The sequence below is a fragment of the Bufo gargarizans genome, chromosome 2, assembly GCF_014858855.1.
Source record: "Bufo gargarizans isolate SCDJY-AF-19 chromosome 2, ASM1485885v1, whole genome shotgun sequence".
Lineage (NCBI taxonomy): Eukaryota > Metazoa > Chordata > Amphibia > Anura > Bufonidae > Bufo > Bufo gargarizans.
The window spans coordinates 304,982,959-304,999,767 of NC_058081.1; the positions used below are offsets into that span (position 1 = coordinate 304,982,959).

The 16,809-nt window shown below is 51.2% G+C and overlaps 1 protein-coding gene across 2 annotated transcripts in view; it reads left to right on the forward strand.

Moving 5' to 3' along the window:
* The window catches only part of ZFC3H1 (zinc finger C3H1-type containing), a 76,911-nt gene that overhangs the window by 784 nt on the left and 59,318 nt on the right, over positions 1–16,809 (forward strand). For both annotated transcript variants that reach the window (XM_044280437.1, XM_044280438.1), the window contains exons 2-3: positions 2,990–3,385; positions 4,782–4,840. In XM_044280437.1, coding sequence (XP_044136372.1) covers positions 2,990–3,385; positions 4,782–4,840 — 455 coding nt within the window. The remainder of the gene's footprint in view (positions 1–2,989; positions 3,386–4,781; positions 4,841–16,809) is intronic.

The following is a 16,809-nucleotide window of genomic DNA, read 5'->3' on the forward strand; positions in this document are numbered from 1 at the left end:
GTGGCCTTCACCTTGGCAGGACATCTCATGAAGGGAATTAAAGGGGAAAATAATTAAGCAAATCTTAGATTTCAGCTAAGGCTACTTTCACACTTGCGCTTGATCGGATCCGTTCTGAACGGATCCGCTCATATTAATGCAGACGGAGGCTCCGTTCAGTACGGATCCGTCTGCATTAATAACTTAGAAAAATTTCTAAGTCTGAAAGTAGCCTGAGCGGATCCGTTCAGACTTTCAATGTAAAGTCAATGGGGGACGGATCCGCTTGAAGATTGAGCCATAGGGTGACATCTTCAAGCGGATCCGTTCCCATTGACTTACATTGTAAGTCTGGACGGATCCGCCTGCCTCCGCACGGCCAGGCGGACACCCGAACGCTCCAAGCAGCGTTCAGCTGTCCGCCTGGCCGTGCGGAGGCGAGCGGAGCGGAGGCTGAACGCCGCCAGACTGATGCAGTCTGAGCGGATCCGCTCCATTCAGACTGCATCAGGGCTGGACGGAGGCGTTCGGGTCCGCTCGTGAGCTCCTTCAAACGGAGCTCACGAGCGGACCGACGAGCGCAAGTGTGAAAGTAGCCTTAGGTGCTGTTCACATTAGGTTTGTATCCTGTGTTCGGAATGGATTCCAGTAAAGCTCCTGGTGCTTACGCCAAATTTATCTATAGCACCCCATTCACCTGCGGATGCCACAAGTGGGTCTTTTAGGGTCAAGTCACACGTCTGTGGTGTATTGTGGATCCCCAATATACCCGGCCGGCACCCCCATAGAACTGCCTATTCTTGTCCGCAATTGCGGACAAGAATAGGATATGTTCTATTTTTTCCCCTGGAGCTGCGGACTGGGAGATCAGGGCTGTACTCCAGGAAATGCAATTACAGGTCCTTCTAAAAAAAATTAGCATATTGGGATAAAGTTCATTATTTTCTGTAATGTACTGATAAACATTAGACTTTCATATATTTTAGATTCATTACACACAGCTGAAGTAGTTCAAGCCTTTTATTGTTTTAATATTGATGATTTGGCATACAGCTCATGAAAACCCCAAATTCCCCATCTCAAAAAATTAGCATATCATGAAAAGGTTCTCTAAACGAGCTCTTAACCTAATCATCTGAATCAACTAATTAACTCTAAACACCTGCAAAAGATTCCTGAGACTTTTAAAAACTCCCTAGCCTGGTTCATTACTCAAAACCGCAATCATGGGTAAGACTGCCGACCTGACTGCTGTCCAGAAGGCCATCATTGACACCCTCAAGCAAGAGGGTAAGACACAGAAATTTCTGAACGAATAGGCTGTTCCCAGAGTGCTGTATCAAGGCACCTCAGTGGGAAGTCTGTGGGAAGGAAAAAGCGTGGCAGAAAACGCTGCACAACGAGAAGAGGTGACCGGACCCTGAGGAAGATTGTGGAGAAGGACCGATTCCAGACCTTGGGGGACCTGCGGAAGCAGTGGACTGAGTCTGGAGTAGAAACATCCAGAGCCACCGTGTGCAGGAAATGGGCTACAGGTGCCGCATTGCCCAGGTCAAGCCACTTTTGAACCAGAAACAGTGGCAGAAGCGCCCGACCTGGGCTACAGAGAAGCAGCACTGGACTGTTGCTCAGTGGTCCAAAGTACTTTTTTCGGATGAAAGCAAATTTTGCATGTCTTTCGGAAATCAAGGTGCCAGAGTCTGGAGGAAGACTGGGGAGAGGGAAATGCCAAAATGCCTGAAGTCCAGTGTCAAGTACCCACAGTCAGTGATGGTCTGGGGTGCCATGTCAGCTGCTGGTGTTGGTCCACTGTGTTTTATCAATGCAGCTAGCTATCAGGAGATTTTGGAGCACTTCATGCTTCCATCTGCTGAAAAGCTTTATGGAGATGAAGATTTCATTTTTCAGCACGACCTGGCACCTGCTCACAGTGCCAAAACCACTGGTAAATGGTTTACTGACCATGGTATTACTGGGCTCAATTGGCCTGCCAACTCTCCTGACCTGAACCCCATAGAGAATCTGTGGGATATTGGGAAGAGAAAGTTGAGAGACGCAAGACCCAACACTCTGGATGAGCTTAAGGCCGCTATCGAAGCATCCTGGGCCTCCATAACACCTCAGCAGTGCCACAGGCTGATTGCCTCCATGCCACGCTGCATTGAAGCAGTCATTTCTGCAAAAGGATTCCCGACCAAGTATTGAGTGCAGAACTGAACATAATTATTTGAAGGTTGACTTTTTGTATTAAAAACACTTTTCTTTTATTGGTCGGATGAAATATGCTAATTTTTTTAGATAGGAAATTTGGGGTTTTCATGAGCTGTATGCCAAAATCATCAATATTAAAACAATAAAAGGCTTGAACTACTTCAGTTGGTGTGTAATGAATCTAAAATATATGAAAGTCTAATGTTTATCAGTACATTACAGAAAATAATGAACTTTATCACAATATGCAATTTTTTTTAGAAGGACCTGTATGTGCTCTCCGATTCCATTTGGTTGGTTACAACCGATGCAGTGCTGCTGAGTCTCCCCTCGCCTGCTCTTTAGATATGTGTCAGGCACCTGTGGCGCCTGCCTCCGCGCCAGCATTCCAGCTGTTGTAAGTGAGCCATGAGCGCATGAAAGCAAAGTAATCGTTCATTAATCATAATCCCATAAAATGTTCAATGAATAGTGATTTTGGTCCTAATCGCCCAGATCCTACTGCACATTGTGCTTCATTATTTTCATGTGTGAGCAGTGGCGGCGGTATATCTGGAAATCCTCTTGACGTACATACCTTATGGAAAGTTTGAAGGTAATGTGAACGGTGCCTTAGAGTATACGGTCTGGCTGAGATCATAGGCATGGATTAGGGGTTCTGTATGATGAGCTGGGTTCTGCTACTAGATCACTACTTTATGTAATGGCGTCAGGGTTTTATTGGGTAGCGCATCTGTAGGTTTTGGATTGACCACTGCAGTCATCTTTCATGGTTATGTTTTCTAAGCAAGCTTTTCAGTCAAAGGAAGATCCCCACCAAGAAAACCTGGTCACTGTGTAGAAGAAAGCTTTGAGGAACTGCTGTTAAAATATAAGCAGATAAAACTTGAACTTGAGTCCATAAACAAGGATGAGAAACTAGCTCTCAAAGAAGGTCCTGTGAAAGAAGAAGTAATCGTTGTGGAAAAAACCACCGAGCCTCCTGCTTTAGAAGAAAAAAGCCCTGTGGAAGAAGCGCTTCCTGTGGTAGTGGTTGAAGAGAAACCACCTGTAAAGATATTTCAGGCATTTGAGCTGAAACCCCTGAGGCAAAGGTTGAAGCCAATCACTGAACAAAAGCAAAACCCCTTGGAAGAAACTAAGTCACCTGTTAATGAAGAAGAGAGACCTGTAGAGAGTGCTGTATGTCCAAAGGGTATGTCCAACTTTACTATTGATCCAATGCATCAGAAATGAAATATATGAAGCACCTTTGCAAATGCTCTGGATTAAAGATATCGTACTGTTTTGTTTGTACTTTTTCTATGAAGATCTATGGATTTCCATGGTAATGGACTACAAAAAAAACCTATACTGCAGTCATACTTCCTTCCACCATCCTTTCTAGCGCACGCTTGATAGGTTTAGCAAGAAGTCGGGGGACAGTTAGGAAGAGTATTATTGCTGGATCAGACTACACAGGGTTTGTTTGTAGTCTGTCACCATGGAAATTCCTAGGGTCCTAGCGGGTAGGTAGACTTTTTGATGTGACAGTAGACTATTGGCAAGCTGCCAACCAGCCAAAAAGAGAAACTATGCTTTTGAGTAAGAAAGAAATATGAAATGGATCGGAATTTGCAAAGTTACTCAACAGCCATCTAATCTTGTTCCCTGCTTCCTTAGGGAGGGCTTTCTATATAGTTTGGAAAAAAACCTTAGCATTGCCTTTTGTCAGGAGATCAAGGTTTTTCCTACTTAAAGGGGTTATCCATATCCTCGTTTTCACCTAGACAGCCCCTCTGACAGGATCGGAGCATTTCATGCGCTGATGCTCTCCTTTGCCCTGCACCGTATTGTGCGCTAAAGCCCACCCGTCAGTGCCGGTCATGTCACCGGCAACACTGCTAGGCCGAATCCTCAGCCTTACAGTGTAAAAATATAAACAAAAAACCCCCTGGCCATGCGTGATCCAAGGGCTTTTTTGTTTATATTTTTACACTGCTAGGAGGAGGATTCGGCCTAGCAATGTTGCCGGTAATGTCACCGGCACTGATGGGCGGGCTTAAGCGCACGATACAGGGCAAAGGAAAGCATCAGAGCATGAAATGCTCCGATCCTCATGTCAGAGGGGTGAAAATGTGGATATGTCCGGGTTCAGCCCTCAACCTGGACTACTCCTTTTAAGTTTCCTGTTTCAGTGGAAGGTTATTTAGCGAAAATGTAAGAAAACATAATAGTATAAATCAGTGCTGCCCTTCAACCATTCAGCCAGAGCTGAGTGAGACATTCAGGATGCTTCCCTGCTTGGGCAGGGCCCTAGGTCTGTGATGGCTAACCTTCGGCACTCCAGCTGTGGTAAAACTACAACCCCAAGATGCAACACAGCTAGCGTGCCAGAGGTTAGCTATCACTGCCCTAGGTTATTGAAGTTGTCCAGGCATACTCCTCTGCCCCATCAGCTGAGGCAGCCATGTGATACCTAGCTGGTATCGTGCATGGGTCTCCTTAATTTGAACAGTGCCTATGCACTATTCTTACTAAGCATTTGATCTGGCAGAAGTGTATGGTTGAGTAATGGACATGCTTTACTCTTTTATTTTATTTTTTTTCAGAAGCTGAGAAGATTGATCAGACCGTTCCTACTGAAAACAACACTGAGGATGTCATTGCAGTAAGTCATTTTTTCCTGGTCTAGGGAATCTATTTTGAAATATTGAACTCTGTGCTCTAAGGCTGTTTATACATAGTTGAGGGTTGTTGGCCAAACAGCTATCTATCCTGATTTCTTCTTACACCTACATGCGTCCTAAATGAGTAGAGGGAGAAAACCAGTGCTGTACACCTGGCACCAACTTATCTTCACAGGAACAAAGGTATCAGACAGTTGAGGTTCAGCTGCTCGATTCTGTCTTCATTCCCACCCCTGATATCTGCACACAGTAGATGGTTGGCTGGTTCTGCAGAGATTGTTAGGTCTGGCCAACATTTGTCAAAAGTATGTGGCCAGTTTACCATAAATGGTCACTAAGGCAGAGTTCACATCAACGTTATTTTTCCGTTCTTCTGATCCGTTAGAAGGTTAGAAGAATAGAAGGGGGGGGGGGGGGGACAGGATCCTGTGTGTGTATAAAAAAATAAATAAAAATGCACATTTGCCATTCGTTTTAGCCATTTGTCTGACATCAGTTTTTTTAGACGGGAAATAAAAAGTCCTGCATGCATCACCTTTTTTTAAAAACTGTATTAAAAAAAAAACTGATCTCAGATGGAAATGGCTCAAACTGATAGAAAAAGTGCATAACTGATGCACAGGACCTGTTATTTTTTTTTTATCCGTGTCATTGGGGGACACCGGCTTGACTATGGGGACACATGCTTCACCGTGGGTATAGCTGTTGTCACTAGGAGTTGGACACTAAGCATAAAGGTGTGAGCTCCTCCCTTCAGCTATACCCTTCCTACAGGGACTAAGCTAAATAATTTTTTTAGCTTAGTGTCTGTAGGAGGCAGACCAACCTGCGTTGCAGGTCTGCTGATTATTTTTTTTTATTTTTTTCTTCTAGCGGGAGTTTCAGGCAGTCCTAGCTTCCTGCCCTACCACCCAGGAGACTGGAGACCAGGGGGTCCCCAAGCCTGCTGCTCCTTCCTGATCTTCAGAAGCATAGGAGGACCAGAGGTTTCTAAAGTCTCTGCATCCCGCCACACTTCGGATCACCATGGCCACCCACCACAAGTCCCCTCTGTTTCCTGTGTAGTGTCCCTTCCCAAGGGGACGCACACCGAAGGTGGTGATCCTGGCTGGAGCCAGGGGGGCAGAAGATGCCGGACAGGTGAGTATTCCTGGCCCCAAAGTGCTCTACCCCCCTCCGGGGTACAAGGCCGCTGCTAATTGAGGCCTGACTTCTCTGCGGCTTATTCCCGCATCGGCTCCCTGTGGGTTCTTATCTCCCGGTGTCTCCGTTCGGCTGGGGCTTTAGCGCTACCTCATTTTCCTGCAAGCGGGTGGGGCGTGTTTGAGGGGGCAGGGGCTGAGTGCTCCCTGCTCCCACTCCTTCAGCTGGGGCGAATCTGCGCTGTTTTCTGCCTCTGCCCACATCCTGTGTTTTTAAATGCACCTGCGGCGGGACCTTGGCAAGGCTCCTCCGGACAAGCTGCGTGGAGGGACACAGGCTAGGTAAGCTCTGCCTCACCTTCCTACAGGGTTTAACTTGCCCTCCTCATCCTCCTTCCCGTCACGACAGGGGTTTTATAATGTCAGAGCCCAGGCCCCAAAGCAGGCGGTCACTTCTGTGCGCCATTTTGCTTGTGCGTTGTGATGCACAATATTTCCATCTGGTCAGTCACATCCCCTCTGCTCTACGTGCTCGGCTCCACTGTCAAGTGGCTCTGCCCCTGACCCAATCGCCCCAACTGCCCAGCCTATGGTAGAGCTGAAGTGGGCGTGTTCCCTGTCATGCTAAATGGGCCAGACCATCGAACCCCCCCCCCTTCCTCAAAAGATTGTCTGCGTTTCCCGTTTCCTCTGCCTCTCCCCCTCGTACCAGAGAGTGTCACTCAGACGTGTCCTCCGTGGAAGAGGCATGTTCCGGGGAGAGGTTGTCAGATGAGGATTTTGTGTCTCCTGAGGGTCAGTCGTCTAAACTGTCCTCCATGGCGGACAATCTTATTACAGCGGTGATAGAGACTTTAAAGGTTGAGGACCCCACACCCTAATTTTCTGGCTCGGGTTTTTCTTTTAGGAGGTCCCGTCACTCGCACAAACGTTTCCCCAACCACCAGGATTTTGATTCCTCTCTTTCCAAGGAGTGGAATTTTCCTGATGGACATTTTGCATTGCCAAAACGCTTAAACGTCCTTTATCCATTTCCAGAGGATTTGACTAAGAAATGGTCGTCCTCGTCTATAGTGGACCTGCCAGTTTCCCGCTTGGCTAAACATACTACCTTGCCAACGGCAGAGAAGCCTCTATGGACACGGCCAGGCTTATGGCCTGCTCGTCAGCCCTGTTGGTGGCTATTCGCCGTACCCTATGGCTCTCATGCTGGGCGGCAGATAATGCTTCAAAGCGGACCCTGACGGCCCTCCCCTTTACCGGCAGCAGACTTTTTTGTAAGCAACTGGATGAGATAATTTTGAACGCTACTGGTGGTAAGAGCACTAATTTTCCACAGAACAGGGATCGTTTCAACAAGTCAAAGCGTAAACCTTTTTTTCGCCCCTTTCGTTTTTCCAGCCCCAAGCGGCCAGCCGACAAGTCTGCCTCGGATCAGAAGCGCAAGCCTTCCTTCAAACCTTGCCCTTCCTGGCATCCCTGTCAACAGGGCTCCAAGTCCTATAACCCTAAAACCTCTGCATGACTTGCAGCTTCTGGCGCCCTCCGATCTGGTGGACGTCCGGCTTCATCAGTTTCGTCATGTTTGGCTGGCTCACGTCTCGGATGCTTGGGTGAGAGAGATCATCACAGAGGGCTACAAGCTAGAATTCAGGTCCTCCCCTCCGTCCCGTTTTTTTCGGTCGTCTTCTCCAACCTCTCCCTATGCTGCAAATTCCTTTTTCTCGCCCAATTTCCTTGGGGGACACAGAAGACCTTGGGTATAGCTCATCTCCCTAGGAGGCGTGACACTAAGTGAGAACTGTTAAGCCCCTCCTCCACAGCTATACCCTCAGCCTGGAGAGAGAGACTGCCAGTTTTTGCTTAGTGTCCAAGGAGGCAAGACACTCCCTGCTACTGCAGGGCTGTTTTCTCCTTGTTTAAATTTTGATTTTTACTTTTTTTCTTTTCTTTTTGTTCCAGATCATCAGGGACAACAGAGACGCACTAGACCTCTCTGTTTCTCCCGGGGTTGAGCTGCGCCAGTGCCGGCACCCGCACTGCTGCCTCCCCCACAGAAGACAAGGTGGATCAGGGCAGCCCAGCTCCCCTACATCCCGCCAGCGCAAGGGTCGCCCACACGCCAAGTCCCTCTTCCAGCGTCCTGCCACTACGGTGCCAGTAGCTGAAGGGGCGACCCTGCTGGAATGGACCGAGGGTGAAGACGGCTGTGGTAAGAGAGTGGCTTCTCCAGCCCTACGTCCCCCACCCCCCACCCAATGGTCTCCTGCGTGCCTGGCCCCCATACTGGGCCTCTGGACCCTTCTGTCACTACTGAACCTAGGCTGGCCCCTGGGGTGCTGCAGGGCGACATTCTACTCCCTGCTCCCTCTCCTCCCTTCCTGGCCTTCATGGGACATTGCAGCCCCCACGCTAGCTGCAGAATGCTGCAAATAGGCAGCCACATCGCCTCCCTTCACCTATCAGCGTCCCTCCTGGGAACGCTGTACTCTCATCTGCACAGGCACCCAGTCTCGGGGTCCCACCATCCCCTTACTGGCCTGCGGGGTAGACTCCCGCGGCCGGCGTTTGGCTTGAGCACGATGCTCCACCTTTTCCGGCCGGCCGTCGACGAATTCGGTCGGCCGGGCGCCGCAAATTTTGGCCCAGGCTTCGGGCCTACTGGGCCGCATTCCGTCGCTCACCCGGGCTCCCTGACTCGCCGGTCCGCGGGGTGGCTTCCGCGGCCGGTATGCACAGGCAGTCCACTCCGGTTTCCTGTGCGGCCCCGGTCAGCCGGGTGCCGCAAAAAATTTAGGCCCCGGCTTCACAGGAGGGGGCCTACTAGGCCGCAAACTTCCGGCCTCTGTTGGAGGGGGCGGGAACTTCTCCAGGCGCGAATTCTTCCCGCCTGGAGGTTCCCCGCCCCCAGGGGATCGGCGCCGCCTGCTCCCCCCTCCCCAGGTCGGATGTCTTAACTCTTCGGGTACCGGCGGCTCCCGTTGGGCCTGTATGGCTGCGCCCCCCCCGTTTTTTCCCCTACTTCTCTAAGATGCTGGGCACCTGTATGGTGGCCCCTCTTTCTGCCTCAGAGAGGCTGTTTCATTTAGAATTAAATAAGATGGATAACTAACGGATTTCTGGTGCGCGGCCATGTGCATGAGACGCTGCAGCCTTATCTCAGTAGTGCTGCTGTATGCATGCTCCTTCCGTAAGCGGCATGGTGTCGCACTCCCCGGCTGGTGCATGTTTCCCTTCTTGGGATACTGCACTCTCTCGGGCTGCGGGCTTGCATGGTGCATGGCCCCCTGCTTAGGTGGAATACTGCAATCTCACCGAATACGGTGCTGGCCATGTGCACAAGAACGCTGCACTCACTGGATTCGCTGCAGGCCATGTGCACATCCCCCTTCCATAGGTGGAATGCTGCACTCACTGCCAGTCTTGTGCATGTCCGCCTTCCATAGGTGAAACCTGCACTCTCACCGGTTACGGTGCTGGTCTGGTGCACGACCCCCTCCCATAGGGGAACGCTGCATTTTCACTGGATTCGCTACCGGCCATGTGCGTGATCCCCTTCCATAGGCGAAACGCTGCACACTCTGGATTTGATGCCGGCCATGTGCATGACCCCCTTCCATAGGCGGAATGCTGCACTCACTGGATTTGATGCCGGCCATGTGCATGACCCTCTTCCAATAGCGGAATGCTGCGTTCACTGGATTCGCTGCCGGTCTTGTGCATGACCCCCTTCCATAGGCGGAATGCGGCACTCACTGGATTCGCTGCCGGTCTTGTGCATGGCCCCCTTCAATAGGCGGAATGCTGCACTCGCTGGATTCGCTGCCGGTCTTGTGCATGACCCCCTTCCATAGGCGGAATACTGCACTTCATCGGTTATGGTGCTGGGCATGTGCACGGCCTCCTTCCATAGGGAAAAGCTGCACTCACACTGGATTCGTTGCCGGCCAGAAAGCACTTTCCGTAGGCGAAATTCTGCACTCTCACTGGATTTGCTGCCGGCCATGTGCATAACCCCCTTCCATAGGCGGTATGCTGCATTCTCATTGGGTTCGCCGCCGGCCTTGGGCATGCCTTCTTCCCTCAGGCGCCATGCATACACCCTCACTGACTGGAGTCGTTCTCTCGCCGGTATGTTGCTGGCCGTGTGCATGACCCCCTTCCATGGTGGGGTGCTTGCTACTCACTGAATCCGCTGCCGGCCATATACATGTTCCCCCTTCCGTGGGCGGTGTACGGCGCTCTTACTGGATTCGCTGACGGCCATAGGCAGGTCTCCTTTCCTCAGGCAACATACACACACTCTCACTGGCTGTGTTTGTTCTCTCGCCAGTATGCTGCTGGCCAGGTGCATGACCCCCATCCATGGCGGGGTGCTCGCATTCTCCCTGGTTGCAATACTGGCCATGGGCAGGGCTCCCCCTTCTGGGCAGCATACTGCACTCTCACCAGATACGTTGCTGGCCTCTAAGATGGGTGGAGTACTGTCACTCCCCTTGGGATACGGTGCTGGCCTTGTGCGTGACCACCCCTCATTCCATGGGTGGACTTTTTGTACGCTCACAGGACTCACGACTGTCCTTGTATATGCTGTGCTGGACCTGTACTTGTCCCCATTCATTGGCAGAGTAGTTGTACTCTCACGAAATTCGGTGTTTGGTGGATTATTGCACTCACTTAATGCTAGGATAACCCTGTGCATGTCCCCATTTCACTAGGTGGACGTCCTGCTGGATGCTGTGTGGCCATGTGCATGGCCCTCTTTTGGGCGGGATATGGTATGACCTACTTCTCTGAAGTAGGTACTGGTCTTGGGCATCACCCCCTTGTGGGGCGGGCTTTGCACGCTTGCTGTCTGCAATTTTTTGCCAAGTACATTTCCTTCTCTTCTGGGCGGACTGCTTGAGTTCCATCGCATGCCATACTAGTCTTGTGTATATCCCCCCCTTCCGGTTGCACTTTGCACTTCCGTGGATTCTGTGGGACTCTGTGGCTGGCCCTCTTCGCTGAGTGACTATTTTGCAGTGGGCGGACGCTCTTGTGCACTCTGTGCGTTGTTGGGCCGTGTATGCCTTCTCCCTCCGTAGGTGGGTTGGCTTTCTCGCTGCTTACGGGGCTGCTTGTACGTATGCCTCCATTCTTCCTGCGACATACCGTTTTTCTCTTGGGATACGATGATTGCCGCCAGCCTGGCACTCTTCTCTGATGAGATCTTTCTGTTCACCTGACCTGGTCGGGCTCTATTTGCTCTCTACTGCAGCGAGCTGGGTGGTATCCATTCTCTGTTCGGAGGGTATATTGTGTTTCCGTTGTGACGGTCCACCATGTTCGTTGGCCCTTCCGCTTGGGGAGTGTTCGTGGTTCCTAGATGCGTACCCATTAGTTCCCCTGTGGCATTGCTTCCCAGCGCAGCGGTCACATGGTCGAGAGTGCTTTCTCCAGCGTCCCTCGAAGTCTACGTTGGCTCTGGCGGGATTGCGGTTCCCTCGCCTATTGCCATTCCTCCTCTTGGATGCGTTTTGGTATGAGTTCTTCCTGTTGCACCCTCCGTGCTTCGGTTTGTTTTGCTACCGGGTTCTAGCCGCTCTTTTCGAGCGGGTCGCCCAACTTCTCTTGGGTGCTCGATTACCCAGGTCCCAGGGACCTCCACTTTCGGTTCATTAGGGTATTCGCCTTCAGCGAATTGGTGAGCCGGACATCTCGGAGTAGCGGAGTTCTGCTTTTGAGCGGTCCTATGGCTTCCCTGTTGCCCACTCCTCCTTTCGGTTGGAGGGTGTCATCCGTCTTCTCTGCTGTTTTTTTTCTCGACTGCTCTGTTTTGGCTTCCGCTGAGACGGTTTTACTCCGATGTGGCTTCTGCCCCGGCCAGGCTTCAGGGGCTGTTCCTTCGCGGCCCTCCCCTCTGGGGAGAACATGGTTGTTCATATGGATGGTTCCGGTGTTCCTTATGGCCTCATGCTGTCTCCATTGTTCACACTGGCGGTACTAGCTGTGTGCCTGTTTACCGGGTTGCGGCATTCTGTCCTCCCGCTGGGTGCAGGTTATTTTTTCCATTCTGGGTAATGGTCCTGCTTGGACTTACCTTCTCGGTAACCGGGCGGGACTACTTCTTCTGTCAAGATTGCCCTTCAAGTCCCCACTCCGGGACTGTAGAACACCTTCCTGTGGTGTATAATGACAGGGACTTTAGCCTGCCTTGTCCTGGCGTCTGTTGGATGCTGGCCGGGTCGCTTTCGGTTCCTTCCGTTTGTCCTTCTGCTCCCCCACTCCTGTGGATACGGGACGGCGTTGCTCGGGGGGCCGACGGGACCAGTTTTACCAACCTTTTTGCCCGTGCCACTGATCTGCGCCTGCTCGCATTGGGTTTCCTCCCGCCTGCCCAGACGAGTCCAGCGAGCACGCTAGTGTTCGCTCCCGGCCGTGCTTCGTCCAGGTTCTGTTGTCTGATTTCGGATCTTACCTGGGGTTCTTTAGGAAGCTGGGCATTCCCCCACTCGGCCTTTCTCTTCCCATGTTTCTGTCTTCTCCAGTCTGGCCTGGTCCTGCGACTGGGACTCTGTTACTTGCAGTGTCTGCGGTTTTTTTGCTTGGACTTCTCCGACTCTTGTCGACGCTCGGTCTCTTGTGTTCCGGGAGGTCCGCGCTGAGGTTGACGGCTCCTGGGTGCTTTCCTCCGCTTTAACCAACTGGCTGTTGCTGAGATTGCTGCATCAAAGTCAGGGGTTTGTTTTGGTGTCACCGTTCATTTCACCGGAGCGGTTAGTGCCTCCGCGGCCGGAGGCTTTGGGCTTCGGCCATGCCATTGTGCAGGGTGGCCATGGTCTTCCTTGCACTCCTTACCAGGTTCTCCAGAGTGCGTACTCTGGCTTCGGCGGCTGCTGCCTTGGGCCGCCTGGTTTTGCAGGCGGCATTTCCTTGCTGCCTTCGGGTGCTTCGCCTTGGTGCTGTGGTCCCTCCCCTCTTGGACTGCTTTTGAACGTCCCAAGGTCTTCTGTGTCCCCCAAGGAAATTGGGCGAGAAAACGAGATTTTTGTATAACTTACCAGTAAAATCTCTTTCTCGCTCTTTCCTTGGGGGACACAGCACCCACCCATTCATTGGTTTTTTTCTGCACGGTTTCCGAGTTTTGTTTACCCGTTGGGTAGTTGGCTTGTTTCTACTTGTTGGACTTTGCCTTTTCTCACTACTTGGACACGCAACTGGCAGTCTCTCTCTCCAGGCTGAGGGTATAGCTGTGGAGGAGGGGCTTAACAGTTCTCACTTAGTGTCACGCCTCCTAGGGAGATGAGCTATACCCAAGGTCTTCTGTGTCCCCCAAGGAAAGAGCGAGAAAGAGATTTTACTGGTAAGTTATACAAAAATCTCGTTTTTCAGGCTATTCACACACTTCTGCGGCAGGGAGTGATTTTCCCGGTTACTGCGCAAGACCGTTTTTGCGGGTTTTACTCCAATCTCTTGATGATCCCCAAAAAGGAGGGGACGGTCCGTCCCTTTCTGGACCTCAAGGCACTCAACCGCTTCCTACGAACTCTCAGCTTCGGGATGGAGTCCATGGAACTGGGGGAGTACCTGTCCTCGATGGACATCAAGGACGCTTATCTTCATGTTCCCTCCTGCTTCAGCCATTAAAAGTTTCGGTTTGCAGTGGGTACCTTTCACTACCAGTTTGTGGCCCTCCCGTTCGTCCTGGCCACAGCTCCTAGAGTCTTTACGAAGGTTTTGGCGGCAGTCATGGCCCTGTTCCATGCCAGGGGGATTATGGCGATCCCTTACTTAGACAATATTCTGGTAAAGGGTCTGTCATTCCGGCCGACGGCGGACAGCCTGCGCATAGTCCTGGACACCCTGGAATGCTTCGGATGGATCCTAAACCGGCAGAAGTCTTGTCTTTATCCATCTCAGCGGCTAACCTATCTGGGCATGGTACTCAATACCTTTTAGGCCAAGGTACTCTTGCCCCCAGAGAAGCTATCCACTCTGTCTTCAGATTCTCCCCTTGTTGCGCCTCCGTCCTCTTCCCATTCGTCACTGCATGCGGGCTCTGGATCACATGGTCTTTGCTTTCGAAGCAGTTCCCTATGCTCAGTTCCATTCTACCCAATTGGGACCATTTCCCCCAGCCTCCCTGCATCGGCCCATTCTTCTCGCTGCCGGGCCCTCAGGTGGTGGTTGGTTTCCCTGATGCTGTTGTCGGGACGCTCTTTGCTTCTTCTCCATTGGACGGTGTTGACAACGGACGCAAGCCTCAGGGGGGAGTGTTGGGAAATCTATCCGGTCAAGGGGTGTGGTCACGCGAAGAGTGTTCCCTTCCAATCGACATTCTGGAATTGAGATTGATTAGTCTCTTTGTTGCATTGGACCGACCATCTGCGGGAACGTCCGGTTCGAGTTCAGTCTGACAACTCCACGGCTGTGGAGTACCTCAATCACCAGGGCGATGCCGGGCAGCCATGGCAGAAACAGCTCTGATCCTCAGCTGGGCAGAAAGCCATGTTCCGGCGCTGTCGGCAGTTTACATCCCCGGTGTTGACAACTGGATCGCCGACTTCTTCAGCCAGGAGCATCTCGATCCCAGCGAATGCGCTCTTCACCCGCAGGTTTTTCTAGCCATCTGCGAGTGATGGGGTTGGCAGGATGTGGATCTCGTGGCCTCCCGCTTCAACCACAAGGTCGAGAAATTTGTCGCGGGGTCCAGGGATCCCATGGCCCTGGTGTGCGACGCCCTAGTGATTCCATGGAGTCAGTTCACGTTTCCTTACGTGTTCTCTCCTCCAACTCTCATTCTGCTTCTCCTCCGGAAGATCAGGTCCGAAGGTCTGCCCGTCATTCTCATAGCCCCTGATTGGCCAAGCCATGTATGGCACGCATCTCTAGTCACCCTCCTCGCTGACTAACCCTGGCATCTTCCTCTTTGGGAGAACCTCTTGTCACAGGGACCGATCTTCCACCCGAATTCAGGGTCGCTACATTTAACGGCATGGCTGTTGTAGCCGCCGTATTAAGGGCTCAGGGTTTCTCGGATGACAATGATTCATGCCATAAAGCGTTGTCTTCCCGAATCTACCACCGAACCTGGAAGTTCCACTTTAGTTGGTGCGAGCGTCACCAGCTTTCTCCTATTCGTTTCTCGTTGCAGCAACTCTCGTCTTTCCTGCGGTCGGGCATGGACTTGGGGCTGGCTCTTAGCTCCCTCAAAAGGCAAGTTTTGGCTCTTTCTATTCTTTTTCACCAGAACTTGGCTTCACTTCCGGCGTTTCGGACCTTCCTGCAGGGGGTTGCTCAAGCTGTGCCCCCTTTACGTCCTCCGATAAATCCTTGGGATCTTAATCTAGTGCTCAGCGCTCTCCAGTCTTCTCCGTTTGAGCCTTTGCAGCAGGTGTCACTTCGATTCTTGTCCTACAAGGAGGCCTTTTTGGTGGCAGTCACTTATCCGTAGGGTGTCGGAACTTGTGGCTCTTTCCTGTCGATCGCCTTTCCTGATCCTCCATCAGGACAAGGTAGTCCTTCGCCCTGTTCATTCCTTCCTTCCAAAGGTTGTCGGCATTTCATCTCAATGAAGAGATCATACTCCCTTCATTTTGTCCTAACCTGTCTCATCCTCGTGAGCAGTCGCTCCACACGCTGGATTTGGTACGAGCCGTTCGCATCTATCTGTCTCAGACGTCTGTTCGTCATTTCAGAGGGGCCAGGATGAGGGCTGGCTGCGTCTAAAACCTCAGTTTCCCGATGGATTTGTTTGGCCATTGTGGGAGCATACTGAGTCAGTGACCGGGCCCCACCCTTCCGGGTTACTCCTCATACAGCTCGGGCAGTGGGGGCCTCCTAAGCAGTGCATTATGTGGCTTCGGCCCTATGGGTATGCAAAGCAGCTACCTGGTTGTCTTTGCATACATTTTCCAAGTTTTACAGTGTACACACCATTGTGTCTTTTGATGCTTTTCTGGTGCGTAGAGTTTTGCAGACAACTGTTCTCTAATTGGCCGTTCATTGGCGGACACAGCTCCCATCCATTCTCTCGTTTACAGGCTTTTTTTTTTTTTCTCTCTCTTCTCTGGCCTGTGTGGTTCTAGGTTTGTATGTAGTTTCGTTTCCTGTTTTTGTCTGGTTTCTCCTACTGCTCTTGCACTAACTGATTTGCGGTACTTTCACACTAGCATTAGAAGAATCCGGCAGGCAGTTCGGTTGTTTCTGGATGCGGATCCATCTAACAAATGCATTGCAATACCGGATCAGTCTCTACTGTGTCATCCGGAAAACTGGATCCGGGGTTTATCTTTTTTACAGATTTAAAGGTCTGCGCATGCGCAGACCGGGAAACCGGATCCGTTTTTCCGGAAAACTTGGTACTGGATCGGGTATTAATAAATTTCTATGGAAATTAATGCTGGATCCTGCATTCCGGCAAGTGTTGCGGAATTTTGGCAGGAGAAAATACTGCAGCGTGCTGTGGTATTTTCTCTGGTCAAATACCAAAAAAGGGACTGAACGGAAGACATCCTGATACATACTGAACGGATTGCTTTCCATTCAGAATGCATTGGCACAAAACTGAAGCGTTTTTTTCCGGTATTGAGCTTCTATGATGGAACTCAATACCGGAAAACTTTAACCCTAGTGTGGAAGTACCCTTAGCTTAATCTCTGTAGGAATGGTATATCTGAAGGGAGGAGCTCACACCTTTTGAGCTTAGTATCTGCCTCCTAGTGGCAACAACTATACCCATGGTCAAGCCTGTGTCCCCCATGGTCAAGCCTGTGTCCCCCAATGAATGGAAGAGAACCAGATTTTACGGTAAGTACAAAAGTCTA